This window comes from Rhamphochromis longiceps, linkage group LG2 (assembly GCF_057381845.1).
Source record: "Rhamphochromis longiceps isolate RC_006_pf linkage group LG2, R_longiceps_female_GT1.1, whole genome shotgun sequence".
Lineage (NCBI taxonomy): Eukaryota > Metazoa > Chordata > Actinopteri > Cichliformes > Cichlidae > Rhamphochromis > Rhamphochromis longiceps.
Window position 1 is genome coordinate 28,475,116 of NC_140558.1, and position 20,901 is coordinate 28,496,016.

The following is a 20,901-nucleotide window of genomic DNA, read 5'->3' on the forward strand; positions in this document are numbered from 1 at the left end:
AAGCTAGCAGAAAGTGAAAAAGGCCTAAAGGGGAAATACAATTTCTATAAAATGTTTCTCAGATGTCGTATAGCTCGGCTTTCATTTGAACAAATCAGAGAGAAAAGCTAGTGGAGTTAGTTCAGGAGCTGCTTCTAATATGAATTAACTAGTCAGTATAATAAAAAATGACTATCACGAGTTTTCACAGCCTTTTGTGTCTTCAAATATTTTCTCTGTATCAAACTAACAATCAAAAACTAAGAATAACAAAACAAAGAAACTCTTTTCTGTAAATGGAATTCTTTTCCAGCTTTCACACAATTATACGCTGTTGTAATGTACATGCCTACTGTGTGTGCTGTAGTACCATGCTGAAGCACTGTTATGTGCCAGCATGTAGGTAATCACGCTTGTTGGACAGGGAGTGTCTATTCAAGAAGAACTCCTGTTACTAACAAGAAAAGCAGCAGTGTGGAAATAGCCTGACCCCACATCTGAACATTCTTTTCTTCTTTTTTTTTTTGCTACAGCTTGCCAGAGAGGGTTCCCTGCAGCCATTCAGTCATGTTTCAACCAGCCCCATGTGACAACAGAACATGTTCTCTGTGCACCTCGGTTCAAGACTCCCCCACCCACACACACACAGACTCAAGCTCTCACACGCAAATGCACATTGCTTTATTACAATAGTCCACACACACGCACTCCGTCAACAACAAAGACAAACACATGCAAGCATGTCACACTTAGAGGCTGTAATCTCCAGGAAAATCCCATTTGGCAGAGCAGCTGCCAGCGTGGATCACAGATAGACTGTAGTTGTGGTGCCCACAGGGTAGCAAGCTGTCCATCCACACTTTTCTATCAAGTAGAGTCGCCAACCACCCACCCACCCACCCCCGAAACCGACACGCACACCTAAAGATGAGCTTAAGATGGGATCAGGCCCTACCACTGTGATGGTAAATTCTTGCCATTTGCCACTCTAATAGGTAGGTGTCAATAAGCTCAAACAGCCTTTTTCTCATTTAAACAGGGCTTTGCTTTGTTATTTAATTTATTGATTTGTTATGAGTGGGATCTATGTTGCAACGTAGCTGCAGGGATTTGCCATTTTTGATGTAGCATGATGTGAGGAGACTTTCTGGCAAAAGTGGTCCGTCCATCTGTCTGCTTATCGTGCTGGCTGGCTGTCAAAAACACTTTCTCTGTTGATGTGAAATGAGACTTGGATAATAAAATAAAATATTAAAATCATTCTAAATCTTTCATATGCATTACAGATCTAATAAAAAACAACAACAAACTATATCCACCCATCACAGCATCCACAAATGTATACAAAATAAGATTAAACATACAATGACAGCATGTCATGTGCTCGAGGCTCCAGTATTAAAGGAGATAATCTTATAGCACCACCAACTGGTAAAAAATTAATATTACATGCTTGAACCTAGGCAACGATTTAAGATTGATTTAGCTTATTTTAACTCCGGCCATGATCCCTAAAAGCTGTTTGTCAGCCTGTACAGTTTACAGTACCACAGTTATGCATCTGTGTAATTTGGGTTTGTTTACTATTACATTCACATATTTATTGATTTTTTTGGACATAAGTGTGCCTACATTGTTAAAGATAAATGAGGCTGGGTCCTGTCTTTGTTAAGACCAGAAAAGCAGGATGTGCATGTGCATTGTTGAGCAGTGATGCACCCATCTTATTCGCCCTTTTGTATTCACTATTCATTTACTAAAGTGTCTCCATGTGATGCTAAGCTTAGAGAAGGTCATTCACTGGAAGAGACCTATTGACTGGTTGAAAGTCGTGGCACATTGATTGTATGTGTGTGTGTGTGGGAGGGGGGAGGGGTGAATTTGTGTTCAACATTCAAAGATGTAATTACTTTATTTATTTGACACTTGTCTATCTGGTGCAAAAAGGCATAAATAATAATCAAAACAATACAAAAAACCATCTTGCTATTGATTTTGTAACCAGCTGGCAGGCAAATGCATTTTTTCAAACACTAAATTTTATAGTGCATCCCTTGTTTTGAATATATTTTGTAGAATAAATTAGTCAAAGATAACAAAAAGCAGACCTTAACCATATTAGAATTCAGAGAAATATACCAATATTAGCACGAAAAAGAAAAATGTCATAAACATATAATGTAATGGATGTCATTTTAACAAGTACTTTTGTGAATGTTCCAGTATAATGGGTCATAACACAGTTCAGACATTGAAGCGGGCATTAACAGTTATTTATAAATGATTAAACAAACAGGTGTCCTTTTTATTGTTCTACTGTGAATGAACCAAATTAATTAAACACACACACAAATAAAATATATTAACAGTCAAATATAGTAAGCCAAATTAAGATAAAAGTGAAATTCACCGTTGACTCTTTCAATATATAACTTGTCATCAATTCATAATTCTCTGAAAAATGTGTTTATTATTTCCAGCACACTGATTCTTGAGTTATTTCCTAAGAACTTGCTTTGTGAGGTTAAAACTGAAATCTAATCATTTTATCCTTGAATCCCAAGAAAGTTTGTGGATTTTTTTTAATAGATTCATGACGATTTGAGATGCAATTGTTGCCAGGACAGCAGACGTTAATAGTAGTTTTCTCTGATAAAATATAGATTGCATATAAAAGATGGCTGTAGCCATTAATGAATCTCTCTTTGGTTTGTGAGGCTGTGTTATAAAGCCTCAAGATATGATGAGCAAGTGAGTATTATACTTTAATGTATAATATTGTAAAGGAAACAAAACAGGAAACAAAACATCAATTAAAAAATTGCTCTCTTTTTTATTCGGGCTACTGAAATTTATTTTGGGCTACCAAAAACTGAAGAGTCCCTGCCCGAAGGGCTACCAGGGATTTTGAAATTTTGCGAGCCCTGAGATATATTTTTTTTTCTTACTTTTTTCTTTCAGCAACATTAAATTTAAAAACTGTACTTTTGAGTTAAAATATATATTTATAATTTTAATAAATGACAAATTAAAAAGGCATGAACATTTTTTTTGTATCGAAAAAATATCGAACCGTGACACCAAAGTATCGAACCGAACCGTGAATTTTGTGTATCGTTGCACCCCTCATATCTATCTATCTATAGATATAGATATATATACTTTGATCAGGCGTATCAGCATTTTAACTTCTCATTCTTTGTTCCACATTGAGAAAATGTCCCATAATTTTTATGGACTCAACCCTAGGGACAGGAACTTTTCTAAAGTCTACTTGCTTCCAAGGCCACCCTCAAAAAGTCACCAGGTACACTGATTTGGCCACAATTTGATGGACCAGCCACAACAAACACTGGGAATTTGCTTAGGACTTGAAGAAGGTGGAAGGTGACTGTGTTATTTTTCAATTTCACAAATGGAGAATACACAATGTGGACTCACTTTCAGCTTTAGTGTCTCAGACAAACACACTCTTTGCTTCAGATTTAGTTTTAGTTTGTTGGGATCTGGTCACCCTACTGCCATGTGATATGAATTATACATAAATTAAATGTGTGTGTGTGTGTGTGTGTGTGTGTGTGTGTGTGTGTGTGTGTGTGTGTGTGTGTGTGTGTGTGTGTGTGTGTGTGTGTGTGTATAAGATGTGGGTCACATGTCAGTAGGAACAGTTATCATATACTGTATCATCATGTACAAAGAATTAAAAGAAGTACATGTGAGTATAAGATTACACATTTTTCATGGTCATGCCAGGTTCGTGCATGTATGCATGTGTACTGCTCTCCCTGCATGTGATGTGACAGCATCAATATGGAATCCATAATTTGCTCACCCCTGGCCTCAGAAACAAAGCATGGCTAATTACTCTGGTGACACAGAGGGCACAAGCTGCCAGCTGAGGGCCTGGAGGAGAGCTTTGAGCTGAACTAGCTGCGAGAGGTCGACGTGTGGAAGCGGCCCTGTGATCTGTGATTTCTGAGTGTTCACCACAGATGTTAGAGGCCATACACTTGGCTGCACAAGTATGCAGATAAACACATTCATACGGATTTTTAAGGGCAGTGGTGCTAAGAGGACCTCCATCTCCTCTGACAGACGAGTGAGTGAAACCGCCGAGAGAATGTGAAACGAGGCGGGGAGTCGGGCTGGGAGTTTTGCCTTACAGACATGCTTCAGTAATCACACAGCAAGGAGGCAGACAGATAGGATGTTTCTTTGTGAAACAGCCATTTCCTCCATGCGGAGGTTCTTCCTGGCAAATCTAGCTCCTGGAACCTGACCCTGCTGCTTACAGTGAAAACCAGTACGCTCAGACAATCACATGTTACATGTTCAAACTGTTGCTTTTCCACTCAAGTGCTATGTTAATGTAAAATAGCAGCAATCAGACACACTGAAATATGTCACACACATCTGCGGGGCACACGTACTAATCTCACAGCTAATGGCTTAAGTTTGAGGTAAACAGTAAACAGCCCTGTGCGCCAGGACAGCTTGGTCTAGCGGCACACTGTCAATACTAATGACATCAGGACACAAAGTATCACTATGGAAACCTGGAGGCCCTGGGTCTGTCCCACACCCCTGTGTACTACCGGAAGGCTGCAAGAAAAAGAAGCCCAACTGGGGAAATAAAATGAAAGCGAAGGTAAGGAAAATCAAAAACAGAGAGTGCTAAAGGATGGAAGCTAGTGAATGAGATTCAGTAAAATGAAGACGGGTGAAATCAAGGGTGAGCCAATTGCCTGAAAGAAGGAAAGAGAAAGAGGGGGAACGGGTGAGTTGTGGGGTTTGGAGGCAATGGTTGGTTGAAGCTGGTTTGGAGCCAGAGGCGAGTGCTTGGTATGAAAACAGGCAGAGCAGTGTGCGGCAGCCAAGCCTGAGATTTAACTCTGCCGGAAGAGAGCTCCTTCCCCCCACCAAAAAAAAAAAAAAAAAATCTGCACTCTCATCTTCTACCCCTCCTCCTGCATGCATCACCCTATCCATCACACACTCCATTCCACAGCCCGACCGCCTCTCCTTTTACTCAGCCACACTTTCAAACAGACCAGATGGGCTCAGTACACCCCACTGTCTGCTGCCATCGACATCACTGTAATGCTACCGGCCTCCTGAGCTGTTTTACTTCCAAGTACAGTTTTGCTAAAGTGACTGCTGCAAAACCAGCTTGGCACTGGATCACTGTGAGCAGGTCTAACAGTATGAATTAATGTGTGGCTCATTAAGGGGAAAAAAAGCAATACCTCTCATGTTAGATCAGTCAGAGCATGTTGGGTCTTGGCCTTCAAAAATATTTACTATCAAGCGTAAAATTGGCTGCTGGAGGGAAACTTAATTTAGCCTCAGTATTGTGCTTTGTCACCAAACACCTTTTGTGCTACGTGGGTCACAGAGGCATTTGGTCAGAACAATGTGAACTAATCACAGGAAGCCACGGTTAAGAAGGAAACGAACATCGTAACAGAGTGGGTACAAACCCACTGTAGTCTGAGTTAAAGTCAGACTACAGGTGCTGGAAGATTAATAACTGCCTGTTTGTCTTTAATTCTCTTGCACAATTTTATATGTAAGAAATGCAATGTTTGAGCTTTAAAATGTTTTTGAAAATTTCTTCTTTACAAGCAATTATGTAAATTGGGGTTTAATAATATGGGCTGATTAGACTGAGATTTAATCAGTAATGTGATTTGGGAAATCGCATTGTCTAATTTAATTTGAGTTAAGCTTTTTTCTTTCCTCCTTTTTGGACTCATTGCCTTCTGACTCAAATCAGTTTCTGTTGAGCCTCAGCAGGCTCGAGAGATGGCGCCTAAGCAAATGAGATAACAAGTGCTGAACTGACAGACTGTCATCCAGTCACGTCTGCATAATCCCAGAGTATGGTGCTGGTGTCATGGTGGGATTTAAAATCTGGTTGCAGTGAGACAAAGGTGGTCAACAGAACACTTGGCTAAGAGTTATTTAAAAAGCAGAACTACTGAAAAATATTCATCCAGTTAAAACCTGTTTTAATATGCCTGACATCCTTTACTTTTTAAATTATTTTTAAGCATGTGGATATAGTACATGTGTTGCATTCATTTCATTCTTTTGTAAAATTAGTTTAAATGTTATGTAATAAATATCTAGCACAAATATTTTTGATTTGATATTTTTCTTCTAGAATCAAATCAAAGCATATTCAGAATGTATTCAAAATTTAAGCTGTTATTACCTGGTACTGTAATGTACATAACAAAGTCACAACAAAGAAAAGCGATATTTAGAGTCCTCCTATACAGTGTTGGTCAAGTTACTTGAAAAAAGTAATCAGTAACTAATTACTGATTACTTCCCCAAAAAAGTAATCCCGTTACTTTACTGATTACTTATTTTCAAAAGTAATTACTTACTTAGTTACTTAGTTACTTTTTAAAAACACGATTTACAACCTGAAGAGGTGATAAAGCGATAGATCTTTCAGCCCAATTCTACCTTTTCTACATAATCCATCATACAAAATGTAATCAAATGGAAAAGTCCCTTTTTAAAACTTGTTTTATTAGTTTTAATCTTTTAACTTTATGCATCAAGCAAAAATTTAATTATATGCAACATTCTCTGACTGGAAGAAATTTGTTTAATATTTAAACCTATTTTCTGCACATTCCAGCACATAAAATTATTGTTTTTTTTGTTTTTACACTCACTCTTTCAAATAGATGCAAGTAAAACACAGCAGAAAATAAATAAAGTCAAAGACTCAGCGGCCCTTTTGCTCTATTTTCACCTGTAAAGCAGGAGCAGGGTAGGCGGAGGTTTACCCTGGTGCAGGTGTGCCGCAGCGGTCAGTGGAAGAATCCGCGAGTTTCTCTGTGAGTTTCCCATTACGTCATAGCGCTCTCGGTGCTTGCTCGGAAGTTTAGGGGGGTTTTTTGCTGTAAAAAGAAGTTTTCTTCCCACGCACGATGGACGCTAATGTTTTTGTCACTTTTTATGGAATCAAACTTAAACTAAGGTCAGTACTTCCACGCTTTAAACGCTGCAAGCTCATACTCGCTCCCGCACTCGATATATTATCCACTGTTGATCTGCACACAGCTGTTTTCACGAATGTTGCACTTGCTTACGTCACTGTCATGAGACATTCTCGCAAAAAAATCACAGTTTTAGTAACGCAGTAACGCAGCGTTCCTACGTGAAAGTAATGGTAATCTAATTACCGTTTTTGCAATAGTAATCCCTTACTTTACTCGTTACTTGAAAAAAGTAATCAGATTACAACGCGTTACTGCCCATCTCTGCTCATATATCATCCACCATATACTTATATGTTGTCAGTACAAACAATGGCAGTAAGAAACATAGTTTTAATAGCCCTGTATAGCATAAATCATTAGCTTGACTCTGAAGACCTTGGTGGATTTAAGCCAAAGTGTAATGGATTGTTGACATCACTCTACACCTTCAACTTCAAATCTTTTATTACACCCAAGAAACATATAAGCAATCATAAATACTAAATTGCTCACTTTAAGTGTGCGGCAGATAGCTGCTGTTTATCACAAGTCGTCAATATCAGACGTGACTTATAGGTGAACAAAATATAAAAAGACTGAGTTCTGGTTTTCATGTGACATCATGTGTCGGAGAGCTGGATGTTCTGTACTCTGTGTGCGCTTCCATGTGCAGGACTCGGGGGTTGTGGGGTAGCACAGTGAGTGAAAAGAGACCACAGGGAGAGGTTGACTGGTACTCCGTGTACTGCTGTTGTCTGCTGCTTCATACTGTAACATCTGGTTACATTATTTATCCAGTGCCATGTCTTCAGTGTATAACACCATTCAGATAGGACAGTAAAAGCTTTCACTGCAGTATGGCGCGAGCAGTGATGAAGCATTCCTCCCTCTTCCCTTCTCCCTCACACACACACATGCAACACTATACTCTGTGGTTCTGACAGATAGAAAACATAACAGATGACTCATAAACATCCTGCTATCTAAAGCTGTCTCTGCTCCAGACAATGTTTTGGTTTTGATTCCTGCCTCTTATCGACCCTAATGCTCAGGTTGTTTTGTACAATCAGAAGTGCAATGACTCTGCAACGGTGGATGGCTATTTTCAGAAGGATATAGGAAAAACTATGCTGGGAAACCATAAAACGGGCACCTAAACCAAGATCTAATTGGATCACAGCTATTGCTTCTATGGGTGCGGTTGGGTTTGGGTTTCTACAGGCAGCTGAAAGGAATACCAAGTCATGTCTGCTCCTTAAACTGAATGCTTACTATCCTCACAGCAGATGACATTGTCACCTCTCCTTCACTGTTTTCCTGCAGCTTTTTGGTAGGATTCATGTGAAAACAGCATTATTCTATTTTATTTTCACTATTCCCAAAAAAGAACTATGGTACAGTAACACTACAATTTTCATGCAGTTATATTGTTAGTTTAAATTATTTTCTGTATATTTTCGAAACCTAAATAAAAAGATTTTTAGCCACTTGGGGGCAGCGGAAACTACATGTGAATAAACAGGTATCAATATTAACTCTAGCTTAACTATTCTGGCCTCACCAGCTAGCCTTAACTTTGTATTTTAAGTGCTGCAAACTATGCAGTATCAAGAAAAATAGATACCTGCCCCAGTATACACATATATATGTTATCATCCCCACTGCACTCAGTATACATATGAAAAAAATATCTGTGACTGTATTTACTGTATATAGCAACTATTTTTGTAAACCATTATTTATTTATTTTCCATTTTTTTCTAATATCTAATATTTCTAATAATTCACTTTTTCTCATTGAGCCTTGTGCTGCTGTAACATGTGAATTTATTCATATGGATCCATTGCTGAGACTGGACCGAAAAATAATGTTGTAGGCTATGAAGCCATAAACCTTATAGCTCTTTGTGGTTTTATTATTATAATCCCTCTGATAAGCATCCAGTTATGATCCATTAATACAGATACATTATTTATAGCTACTTTAAGACTATTAACTGTAATAAAATTGGACATTGTTAAAAGTGCCGGTAGTTTGGTTTGCATTTGTGCTACATGTTTCTGTTGCACTCCTAAAGTTCTATTTTTTTCCACATTAGCTCAACCCCTACATCTGAACTGTACAAAAAACCCCACTGAACTACAAGTGCCAGTGTGTACCTCAACCCTTACACAACAAATACAACAACACCCACACAATCGGTATGTCTGCTTAAAGTGAAAAACCTGATTTCTTCCATTTTGGGCTGCATTGTTTCAAATACGCGTGGTCGCTTTGTTTTGTCATCTCTTGTACCATTTGTGCTTCTAATCGGCTGTATATTCTTGTCACAGCCGCAGCACAGTCTCATTAAAGTTTCATCCAAGCTAGTCTATTCTTCCAGTCTAAATTCACAAAGCTTTAAAAGGCTGCAGCGCAAACAAGAGAAGTCTGTGTGTGTCACCTTGGCATGCTGAACACTTGTTATGCCTTCCACTCCGGGAAGTCTAATTTTAATCGTATTGTGTGCGCTTCATAATGGAAATCACCAAAATAGGAATTAAAGACGAGAGCTAGGTATCAAAACTATTTTAATTACACCACAACAGTATCAAACGAATACTTCCTCTATAAGCTTGTTTAGCACACTCAAGACTATATATTGCACTGACTGCCTTATCTTTTTTTTTCCAGGGCCTAATAATAATACAAGATACAGGAGCACTGTCATGCCAAGGGTTTAATGAATTGATTTTTATTGCACCACTGTGAGCATGTTCACAATAACCTGCCTCATTCAACATCTCTTTTATAAAACCACAGAGGCAGATGGGCGGAGAGAGGGCAGAGGAAGCCCATCCTGATGTTCTATATATACCTCAGTCCCAATAGTAGTTGTGTCTCTGCTGCAGCCCGTCAGCTGGAGCACAAGCCCAGCAGTCAAGCTTGCAAAGGAGCCCCTTTGTCTGGCTCCCAACCGGGGCACAGTCGATGCTGTTTAACAAAAATGAAAGGGGGGGGGGGGGGTCGTCTCACCGTTAAGTTGCAGGCCAAAGGATGTAACATAATGTTTATTCTACTTCCACATATGACGAAACAGCGATAAAGAAACAGGACAAAGAGACCTGTGTCACTGTGTTTGCTGTAATAATACACTAACCCCTGTGAGGCACAGAGTCTCACTCATACTGTAAATGTGCGCTTCTTTTCTTGTTTTCCTGCAGATTTGCTGCGGAAACTTAGCAGGAAGTGTTTGCTGTAAAGTGAGATTACGGGAAAATCCTGTGTGAGGAGGACACTGATATGTTATGGTGTTTTTGTCTCACTGTGCAAGAGAACGTCATGTTTCTTTCAGTTGTCAGTGGCTCCTGAGATCCTCTGCTTTTTCCAGATAGTGTATTATCTGCCATTTATTTCCGTCTGTTACAAGCACCCAACTTGTCTCGCTTTATTTAATTCAGTATTTAAATAATTCTTGTATACTTCATATTCCTCGCCATTGTCTATCTAGGCTCTCCTTTTGTTGCTCTCTCTTTCCTCTCACATCCATCAGGTTGCAGCAGATGGCTGCCCCTCTTTGAGCCAGGTTCTGCTTGAGGTCTCGTCCTGTTAAAGTTCCCCAATATTCCGAGGTGACTGATTATAGGGAATTTTCCTCTTAAGGTCTTCTCTCAAATTATTGTAAATTCTTTACCTTGCAATATAGAGCAACCCGAGATGGTTGTAGCTCTAAAGTGGCACTAAACAGAACAGAACAGTTTTGTTTTCATGTTACTGTAAACTGCCTGTGGAGCAAGGGCAGGAGCTGTCAAGAACCAGACTAAGATACATATTTCTAAGCTTAGGCCTAGGCTGCCACTCGTTTGACAAACCACCTAATTTATCTCCCATTTAGGACGGGCCAGTCCATCTACTGGTTAAGAACAGTGACAGTGAACCAAAGCAATACAGGTCATAAAACATAAACAGTGCACTGAATGACACTAAAGGGATCCGCATAATTGTTTAGTTACTTGGAGTTGCTCGGCCCCATGTTAAAATACATTTTTATTTAGTACAACTTTAATCTTTACACAGCTGGAAAAAAAGAATGGATGCATGACTACAGCTTTGGTCATTCGTTTGCTAAAACCGAAACAAATCTTCTACTTTGTCATTCTAATCCTTTGCATGCAGCCACACTTCTTTTTACATTTACACCACTAGGCCTATGTCATGAGAGCACCTGCAGGCAACAAGCCAGAAAAGTGTCTTGCTCTAGGGGAGATACAGCATGGGACGTCAGAGGAGCAATCCAGGTGGGAAGAAAACCTTTTCAAGTTTACTTTACTTGTCATTAGGGTACTGTTCAGTCTTTGAAACCTCCTATTAGTTGTCTTCTCTGTTTTAGATAAGCTTTCTAGAATATGTGGAAATAACCCCATTTGATCTTTCCTATCTCAGCTTGGATACTATTTAATTAACGAGTTAAAAAGCGAGCTAATGGACATGCGATACTAACTGCAGGAGTATCCTATCCCTTCAAGGGCTGTCTCCTTTTTGACAAGCTGAAGCAGAACAGTCACACTTGTAAGTGTGTGAATTATGTGAGTTTGGTATGTAGGGTGTTTGTCCCCAACGGCATGCAAGGGCAGGATGATTACGACAAGTGTGTTTTGAGCCGTGAACTGGGTGTCTGCCAGGGTAACAACAACAGAGCAGGATGTAAGATAAGGGAATGAACACACACACAAGCATATGCGATGTTTCTCAAACACAAACACACGCTGTGTTCTTCAAACAGAAAACTCCAACTCAGTGTCATGCTTTGTCAGACTGTCGACAGAAGTTCCCCTCCGGCAATGCCACGAAAAGCTCTTACAAATAAAAAAACCACGATGTAGCAAAAATACACAAATGCACATGCGTGGCACGAGACACGTGTCAGCTATACCTAATAATCACAGAGACTTGACACAGATCTAATCTTCAAAAGTTTAATTAATTAATTAAAAATCACTTCCCTTTTCAGCTTTTTTCCCCCCTAGCATAATAATGTACCACAGGTTTCCCCTTAGACACTACAGCCAATAGACGAGGAAGCTGATGCAGGACTTGCTCTGCTGATTGATGGCAGTTTGAGATGTGGTGAGATGTCAGTTGGGGGTTGCACTTTTTCTTTTTTTCCTGACTCAAACACAAAGTATCAGCAAAGAGAGACACACATATGCAGTCCCTTCAGAAAACTTGAAGACTTAATCCATCACACCCCTACTGACAGACTCATGAAAAAAGGAGAAAAGTGAACACCAGGGGACAAAAAAAGACAGATAAAAGCCACAGAGAGACCAATGCAAACTTATAAACTTATACAGGGAGGCAGACAAAAGCTTGCAGTGTATCCCTCAGAGACTGGACCCAGGTGAATCCGAATGATGCTGGCACATTGCTCTCTACAATGGCCCAGATAAACAAAGAGAACACACACCGACACACACACCATGGTCAGTGCAGTGCTTATATAATATATTTTCCACTAACATGGTAACTGCACACTCATCTTCCCTGCGGTGAACTCCGCTCAGCTGGAGCGGACATGAAGGAGGACTACAGTGATGCACCACCCAGCTTCCTTCAGACCAGCATGTCTGAATAAGGGGCAATAAATGCCAACAAGGTCAAAACGGGACACGCGAGCAAAAGCTTTTACGCAACGCAAGCGCATGCATAGATTCTAGCACAAAAACATCTACCTTCTCTTACTTTTTAAAACACACCCAAACACATAGTGTGCAGAGGTATTTATCTCTCTTTTTCTTTCTTTTGTTTTTAACACATCATATTTCTAAGGTGATCTGCTGTGTCATCTCACTCTGCTGGCCTCCAGCACATGAGATTCAACATCTCTTACTCCTGCTTTCTCCTTACAACTGTTTCATATTTCTTCACACAGGGAGCAGCACAGGATCGTGTATCATATTACTGAGGCTGAACAAGGCAGCCGTGGGTTTTTTCTTCTTCTTCTTGATCTATCACTTCCTCTATTATACCACTCTCTCATGTCAGGCGGAGGGATGGAGACTCAGAAAGTGAGTAAACAAGCTTGGAGTGAAGGCAGTGAAAAACATTTTGTATGTTGGCCGCACCTCTTAACATCGGGGAGCTCAAACTGGGTTGTATTTGCGATCGAATGCAGTAATGATAAACATTTCTATCATATTTACGCCATGTGATCATGGTGAGAAACTAGGCTACAGGACAAGCAGGTCAATTTATATTTTACAAGATAAATATAACAAATTTATTAAAATCCACATATGTACACTCTGAGTATAAAAGAAATGTTTTCCAAACTCATTTGTTAAAAACCTTTTTTGTAAGTTATTTTGTTGTGATTCACATTTTGTGCAATGCATTGCTCCTGATCTCATTAATAGCCTGCATCCAGTATTAGATAAACACACTTTAAACCTTGGACCTTGGATTTTATACAGATTCAACATTAGTGTGGCCGATATAAATAAGATGAAGTTTATTGACGTCAGATACTGATCTGATGTGTTGTGTCACTTTTGTGCTGATTAAATGTTCAAAAGCTGTGTGATGGAGATCTAAATGACTTTGAAACAGGTATATGTTCAAAATGCACTCAGATTTACTTCCACTGCACAATCAGAGCTAACAAAAAACAAAATAAACTGGCACTGGCTATGAGGCAAACTGTTAGCCATAATTTCACATCTGATGCCGCTTTAAGTGCTGTAATTAATGTTTGATATTCATACTTTTAATGGCTAATCAAGATTAAATTAGCCAGAAGGATGGGGGGGAGAAAAATGAAATTTAGGACCGGGAAAGATCTGTGATGAAATAGAGAAGACATGTAAAAAGTGCAAGAGTAGGTAGCCTCAAGTGCTTCTTCTTCTTTGGTGAATATATACAGTATATAGGTCAGCTCTACATGCTGTGAAAGACCTTGTTGATGCCCACAACATACTGGGATGTACAGTGTATCACACTATCTTCCCTTCTACCAGAAGGCTGAGGGCAGAGCGCACACAGGAAAGAGGGCAACCATGCAAAGCTAAATAATGCAATGCCTCAGTCTCCACATTATGACCTAGTAAGTGGTTGGTTATACAAACACTCAGACCCTCTTGGGCTGTGTCTGACAGCACAATCAACAGGATTATGAAGTCATTTCTCGGTCTAACGGCATGTCAATTCACCATTTTAACTTCAGGGACTCCAGAGGAATAACTGGAATGGGTGAATGTGAGAGGTTTGGGCGATATCTGGAGATGCCTAGATGCTCTTGAATTAAGTGATCTAGGCAGTGTGAGCTGGTGAAATGAATGAGAGAACCATGAGTAAGGAGCAATGTGGGTACTTGTCATGCAACTCCACAAACTGACTTTCTCTCTTGGCATCCTGTAGGCCTGTGTGTTGACACCTTTAAAGGGAGCAAAATGCGAATGGAGTGATACTGTTTACAAGACACAGTCTCTCACACACACACACACACACACACACACACACACACACACACACACACACACACACACACACACACACACACAGAGCCTTGGAACACTTTCTATAATTTGCATCAGAAATTGAGAAAGGGCTCCTTCAACTTCATGCATAGTGTCAAATCTGCATTGGTCTGGGTTAACTACTGGTTAAGCCTTAGCCCTTCAAGTGGCCAGCCTAACTTCTGCACATGTGTATCATATGTGCAGCAGCATAAAAACATTGATGTCACAAGGCACAAACTAAGCGACTCACAGACCCGTGAAAGCCACCCCCGGTTAAGCGTTCCACCCTACCTTCGGTGTGGCAAGTGGAGGACAGGATGGTGCTCGGAGGGCGGAAGAGATACGGGAGATAACGGGAAAAACATTTCATCTTCTTCTCCGGTGCTTGCTAACGGGTGTAGAGCGCTGCGTTGCGGGCTCCACATCCGCACTGCTGCCGCCGACAGCCAGCCACAGAGGATCCGGGGAGGTTCGGAGAGGAGGAGGGGGGAGTGAAATAGGCTCTGTCCGCGGTGCAGGGGGGCTATGACAGCATCACTTTTTCACAGGCAGGCAGGGAGGCAGGCAGGCAGTAGGCTCCGGTAGATCTGCGCTTCACCCGGGGAGCGAATAGCGCACGGTGTCAGCGCGTCTCCGCTTCGGCAGGTCTCTCCGTGTATGTGGGCGAGTTTGTCTGAGCAGGACAGGGGGTCGCTTCTGTCCTCTTATCATGGGAGGTCAATGTATGTGTGGTCTGCTGGTGTGAACACCCTCCTCGTGTTTATTTCTCAGTGTATTTGGGTTTAAATAAAATAAAAAAAAGAGCAGGAAAAGCGCAATTACATCTGCGAGAGCCAGGAAGTTTTGCCTTATAAATTTGGTAGTCTGTTTTATATTAAATGTAGCTAAGGGCAAATACTTTGATTGGAAATTACACTGAATGTTTTTTGGGGTGTGTATTACCGATAGAACATGTGTTTTGCCGATCTATTAGTGCTACTCACACTTATCCCTGATGCCTAAAAGAGGGTTGTGTGGTGCACAGAGCCCAGAACTTGATGAATCATAGACAAAACTTGTTTGTAGACCAGGTTACCGATTAACTAAGTTTAGCGCCATCTTGTGGAAATATTTAATGTAGCTAGAAAACACAAGTTATAACGTCACAAAAAACAAACCTAGTAAACATCGTTGTGCATGTTTACTAAAAACGCCCCTGCAATTTTATCAACTAAAAATTATTACGTGGCATTATTTAAAAAATAAATTTGTTATGGTGAATAAAAATCTTAACGGTCACCTTCTTTTAGTCGAATTTAACTCCTCGTAGCACACGCAGCACTTAAACAAGTTTCAGTACGACGAAATTGTGTCATCTTTGCCAGACCCCTCTGTGTTTACGCTTGCGTTTATCTGTGTTATCATTTTAAACACTGACTTCTCGCGAGACTTGAGTGTGAACTAATGCCAGCGGAAGTAGTTTGCGAGTCTCTTTTCCGCCGGCCATAGAGGAGCAAAGGCAGGGTAAGAATTCCCGGCAGATGAATTCGCCAAAGTTATCGTTATCCATCCTGCTTTTAATACCACTGTGTGTCCGTATACAAGTGTAAACCCCACATATACTTCAGTACAATTAAAAATCAGCGAATATTGGCTTCGTGTTGACGATGGATTACTAAATAAACGCTGTCAGTAGTTGGTCTCCCTGTTAGGTCCTTCAGTATCCGCATGTCGGTTAGCGATAGTGAACCAGCTCTACTCCTGGTGCTAGCCTTTAATATTTGACCAATTTTACATTCTGTAACTGTAATGGGCTTTTAAAAACATTGTTTTGGAAGTGTGTAGTTTGTTCAACCACTGTACCGAGTTTATGTTGCAGAAATATCCCGCTTCGGTCTGACGGCTATCTTATGCTAACTACTTGAGCTAGCTTAATAGTCGCCTTTAAAACGTAGCACAACCTAGCCAGGTACCTAATACAGCAAAATAACACACATAGTGGACATTCTAGGTTTGGGTTCTCAGTTGCTTTATGTGGTGTCGGAAGATAGTAGTGTGTACTTTAACCCTACATTCTTATATTTTCTTAAAACTGTCGATCCTGATCCACAATTTGAGTGGACTGTTTTGCAAGCAAGTGCAGCCTTTATCGCCTGGGTTTGTCAATGTGCCATTACTTGTTTCTTTACAGCATCATGAAGCTCAATCCCTTTGTAACATCCTCCCGTCGCAAGAACCGTAAGAGGCACTTCAATGCCCCCTCACACATCAGGAGGAAGATCATGTCTTCCCCCCTGTCTAAGGAGCTCCGCCAGAAATACAACGTGAGGTCCATGCCCATCCGCAAAGATGACGAAGTCCAGGTAATGTGGTTTGTATTGCTGAGGGGTTCTTTTTTATAGCTGATGTGCAACATGTTAGGCAGATTAGTCTGACCTCCTTGTGTATTTACATACAGGTTGTCCGTGGACACTACAAAGGCCAGCAGATTGGCAAAGTAGTCCAGGTCTACAGGAAAAAGTATGTCATCTACATCGAGCGTGTGCAGAGAGAGAAGGCCAATGGAACAACAGTCCATGTTGGCATCCACCCCAGCAAGGTGAGACGTAATTGAATAGATACTGAGTTTGTGTGAGTAGACTTGTTCCGTGGTATAGTCACACATGGTGCTTACTGGCTTCATATCTGTTTGGTTTGTTTGTGTCAGGAAGATGTAGTCTTGAGCTTTTCATGTCACAAGCTCTTAAGCTGATCAACACAAATTCAATGTGGAGGGTAGCTATATAAGTATTTCTTGGGTATTTTGGGGTTCTTAGTGTTTTTTATCTATTGTAATTTTGAAAGTTGAGGTATTTTAGCTCTTGATGTTTGTTTCTTTTCCTAACAGCTGGCTCAGAGCCCTGTTCCAAGAAGCATGTTCAACAAATAAAGTTTATATATAAACTTTGAGTTTAAGTCTAAGATCTGCAACTCTTAAGCTGTGTCCACACTGAAAACAATTGTCGTGTTGTGCCTTTTAGCCGTATTCTTCATTCTGTGGTAGTCTTTTCAGTCACTGGTCTGAAAGTGTGAGGGGTCCCACCTACTTCACATTGATAACAGTTACTTCACTCAAAGTCGACAAATATCATTCACTTTTTGTTGTCTGCTTACCAGATTGCTTTGAACTGCTAAAGATTTTGGTTTCAGAACAGCTGATCAGAATATCTTCATTGAACTTGAGTGTTCACCTTTAGTTAAGCACATGCATGAGTAGAAAAAATGTAAAGGAAGCCATCAGTGGAGCTCTGACACCCAGAATCATAGGATCGTGGGATTCCAGCATTTTCCTCATGTCTGGATTAACAAACCGAGGGATGTTTGCTAAATCTGCTTCCATGAGTGGGCCCCAGTCACTACAGTTGTAAACTTCAATAGCATTCAGGTGCTTGACTCTCTCATCTTGCAGTCGGACAGACTACTTGACTAGTTGTGGTTGTGTGGGACGGTAGTAGCCAAAGGCGGTGTGTGTTGTGATCTGGAGATTGTAAACTGGTGTTATGGTTGATGTCGTTGGCATACTCTCTGCACATGTATGCAGAGAGCAAAGTAAAGTGGAGTCAAATTCCTTACTTGTTAAGCACAAACCAAATAAGGGTGACTCTGATGTATCTGATTCTGCTCATTGCACTTCAACGCCACCTTAGACCCATTTAAATCTGGATACTGGGTGTTGTCCAGTCGCTGTAGTCTGCTGCTAAATTGATACATTTTCAAGACTCAATCACTGCATTAGTGCTGGTAAAGAAGAAGTCAAAACAAGTAAACATTTTTATTATGGAGAATTTTTCAACTGCTGCGGTAGTATCCCGCTGTGCTATTGGGAAATCCCTATGTTCCTGAAGTTAATTTATCAAGGGACCAACTCACTCCCACTTGTCTCCAGTGAGGCTGCAGTGTTTTCAAAAAGAAAAGGAAACTTTACATCGAGCCCAAATGACACCAAATCTCACTATGCACCAGCAACTCACTAAGAAGGACTTTTGTGGACAGTCTAGGATTACTAGATATAAGAAGATGCCATATCTAAGCCAGACTTCAGGTTTCTATATTACACGTGTGTAAAGCTGCCTGTTGGGCTAAGATTTGCTTCTAACTAATTATGTCTTAATCCTGCTCCCGGGTGCACACCCTAAACTCTGATTACAGGTAGACTTGAGAGAAATTTCACTTGGTATTTGACACAGTGTTTCATCATACTCTGACAGTTGGTGTTATGAGCACTGAAATTGAAAAATCAAAGTGACCAAATAACATTTTGTGAAGTGCAGTTGCTCTGGTTTAGCTGGATTATAGATTTTTTCTTTCTTTTTTTTTAAATTTGCTGATGCTGTTCGGTTTTAAATTGCAGTGTAATGCATTAAACTACCACAGAACCTCTTTCTGTCAGTTCTGTAAATCTGTAAACACTGGTGGATAGCTGAAGCAAGTACAGAGCTAATGGGAGAGCATGTGACATCCTAGATGCGGAACATTAGTAATTTAAGAAGAATTATATTTGAATTTCAGCATGTCCCTTTTGATTCAATTTTTTATTTTTTTTTTTTATTTTTTTAAACGTAAACTGGAAAAGCAAGATTTTCCTTGTAGAGTAAAAATAATAATCCTTGGTTACAAAAACAGTGGGAAATGTTTCAATTATTAAGCAATGTCTTTTTGTTAAATTTTATTAAAGAGATTTGAAGGTAATTTCAGACATATTGCTGATGTATCCATGAGAGAATACATGTTTGTTTACCAAGATGTTTTTGTGTCTGCAGGTGGTCATCACCAGGCTAAAGCTGGACAAAGACCGCAAGAAGATCCTGGAGCGCAAGGCCAAGTCTCGTGCTGATGGAAAGGAGAAGGGCAAATACAAGGAGGAGACCATTGAGAAGATGCAGGAGTGAAAATGATCTTTTGCTATCAATAAACTCTGTAAATGGACCTCATGTTGTCTGTCATATTTTCGTTGTAACGCCCTAAACTCGGGAATGTTTTTTAATGTTTTATTTTAAACATGCTTGTCTTTTTTATGGAAATTAACACTTGGGTATACTGTATGCCTTCAAAGTCATGTTCAAATCTCTAAACAGCACACTGTATTATAAGGAATTTAATGAATTGGCCAGTGCTGCTGCTTAATTAAAAACAAGCTGTGGCCAAAATTGCATAGGTTTATTGTTTAAAAATGTTAAAAGTGAACTACACAAAGAAATGTTCTTTAATTGCACAATTAACTGCAAATATGAGTGTAGTTTTGTTACAGGCAAGGAAATTCATGTGACTGACTACACACCACCTCAGCTTCTATGTTAATTGATTTCACTATGAAATGATGAGGTGAAAATCCAAAATACTGTGCAAGAAACAAAAAAATATTTCAAAGCATTTAAGCAAAAATATGGAAACCCAGCATTTGCTCTAACAGATCCAGATTAATATACTTTATGGATCCTCCAAAGGAAATTACTTTTAAGGCACCAGGATAAAGGATAAAAATGAAATCTTATATCCTGACAGGTGTGTTCACCTGTCACAGAAGAAGAGAACAGTAGGAAACCATTTTGGTTTTAAACGAGCTGATGAATGAGGACTGTGGTGACCGTGATGGGCTGTCCATGGTGGACAGCAGGTAATTCAGTGACCTCTTGCTCCTCACTGAATGCCTCTGGGTCCCTGCTGCCATCTCTGACAGTGTTTGAGAGGGAAGAAGAAAAAAATAGATTTTGCAAGAAATTTTACATTAAATTTAGCGAAACTAAAACATCATAGGAGGAGAGGCTACCAATTGAATGAAAAAAAGATATACAGGTGAAACTTGAAAAAATTTGAATATCGTGCAAAAGTTCATTTATTTCAGTAATTCTACTGAAAAAGTGAAACATAATAAAAACTCATTACATGCAAAGTGAGATAATTCAAGCCTTTATTTGTTAAAATTTTGCTGATCGTGGCTAACAGCTTGTGAAAACCCCAAATTCAAAAGCTCAGAAAATTTGAATATTGTGAAAAGGTCCAGTTGTAGGCTCAAAGTGTCCCACTCTGATTAGCTAATAAATCCAAAACATCTCCAAAGAGTTCTTGAGCCTTTAAATGGTTTCACAGTCTGGTTCAGTAGGAATCACAATTATGGGGAAGACTGCTGATCTGACAGTTGCGCAGAAAACCATAATTGACACCCTCCATAAGGAGGGAAAGCCTCAAAAGATAAGTGCAAAAGAAGTTGGATGTTCCCAAAGTTCTGTATCAATGCACATTAATAAAAAGTTATGTGGAAGGGAATGGTTTGGAAGAAAAAGGTGCACAAGCAGCAGGGATGACCAGAGCCTGGAGAGCATTGTCAGGGAAAGGTCATTCAAAAGTGTGGGGGACCTTCACAAGGAGTGGACTGAGGCTGGAGTTGGTGCATCAAGAGCCACCACAC

The 20,901-nt window shown here is 40.0% G+C and overlaps 2 protein-coding genes across 2 annotated transcripts in view; one reads left to right on the forward strand and one right to left on the reverse strand.

Moving 5' to 3' along the window:
* The window catches only part of ppp2r2ba (protein phosphatase 2, regulatory subunit B, beta a), a 44,393-nt gene extending 28,702 nt beyond the window's left edge, over positions 1 to 15,691 (reverse strand). Inside the window, exon 1 of the mRNA XM_085421384.1 lies at positions 14,769 to 15,691. Within this exon, the coding sequence (XP_085277510.1) occupies positions 14,769 to 14,847 (79 nt within the window). The 5' untranslated portion in view covers positions 14,848 to 15,691. The remainder of the gene's footprint in view (positions 1 to 14,768) is intronic.
* A 148-nt stretch (positions 15,692 to 15,839) lies between these two features.
* Positions 15,840 to 19,421, forward strand: rpl26 (ribosomal protein L26). The gene is made up of 4 exons (XM_085421404.1): positions 15,840 to 15,980; positions 16,648 to 16,819; positions 16,915 to 17,055; positions 19,256 to 19,421. Exons 2-4 carry the CDS (start codon positions 16,652 to 16,654, stop codon positions 19,382 to 19,384), a joined length of 438 nt encoding a protein of 145 aa, XP_085277530.1. The 5' UTR covers positions 15,840 to 15,980; positions 16,648 to 16,651; the 3' UTR covers positions 19,385 to 19,421.
* The last annotated feature ends 1,480 nt before the right edge of the window (positions 19,422 to 20,901 follow it).

Excerpts from the sequence above, each read along its gene's own strand:
- rpl26 (XM_085421404.1), top strand. The coding sequence starts at position 16,652 with ATGAAGCTCAATCCCTTTGTAACATCCTCCCGTCGCAAGAACCGTAAG. Across the intron at positions 16,820-16,914 it reads GCAAAGATGACGAAGTCCAG|GTTGTCCGTGGACACTACAA; the intron begins GTAATGTGGTTT and ends ATTTACATACAG. Across the intron at positions 17,056-19,255 it reads TTGGCATCCACCCCAGCAAG|GTGGTCATCACCAGGCTAAA; the intron begins GTGAGACGTAAT and ends TTGTGTCTGCAG.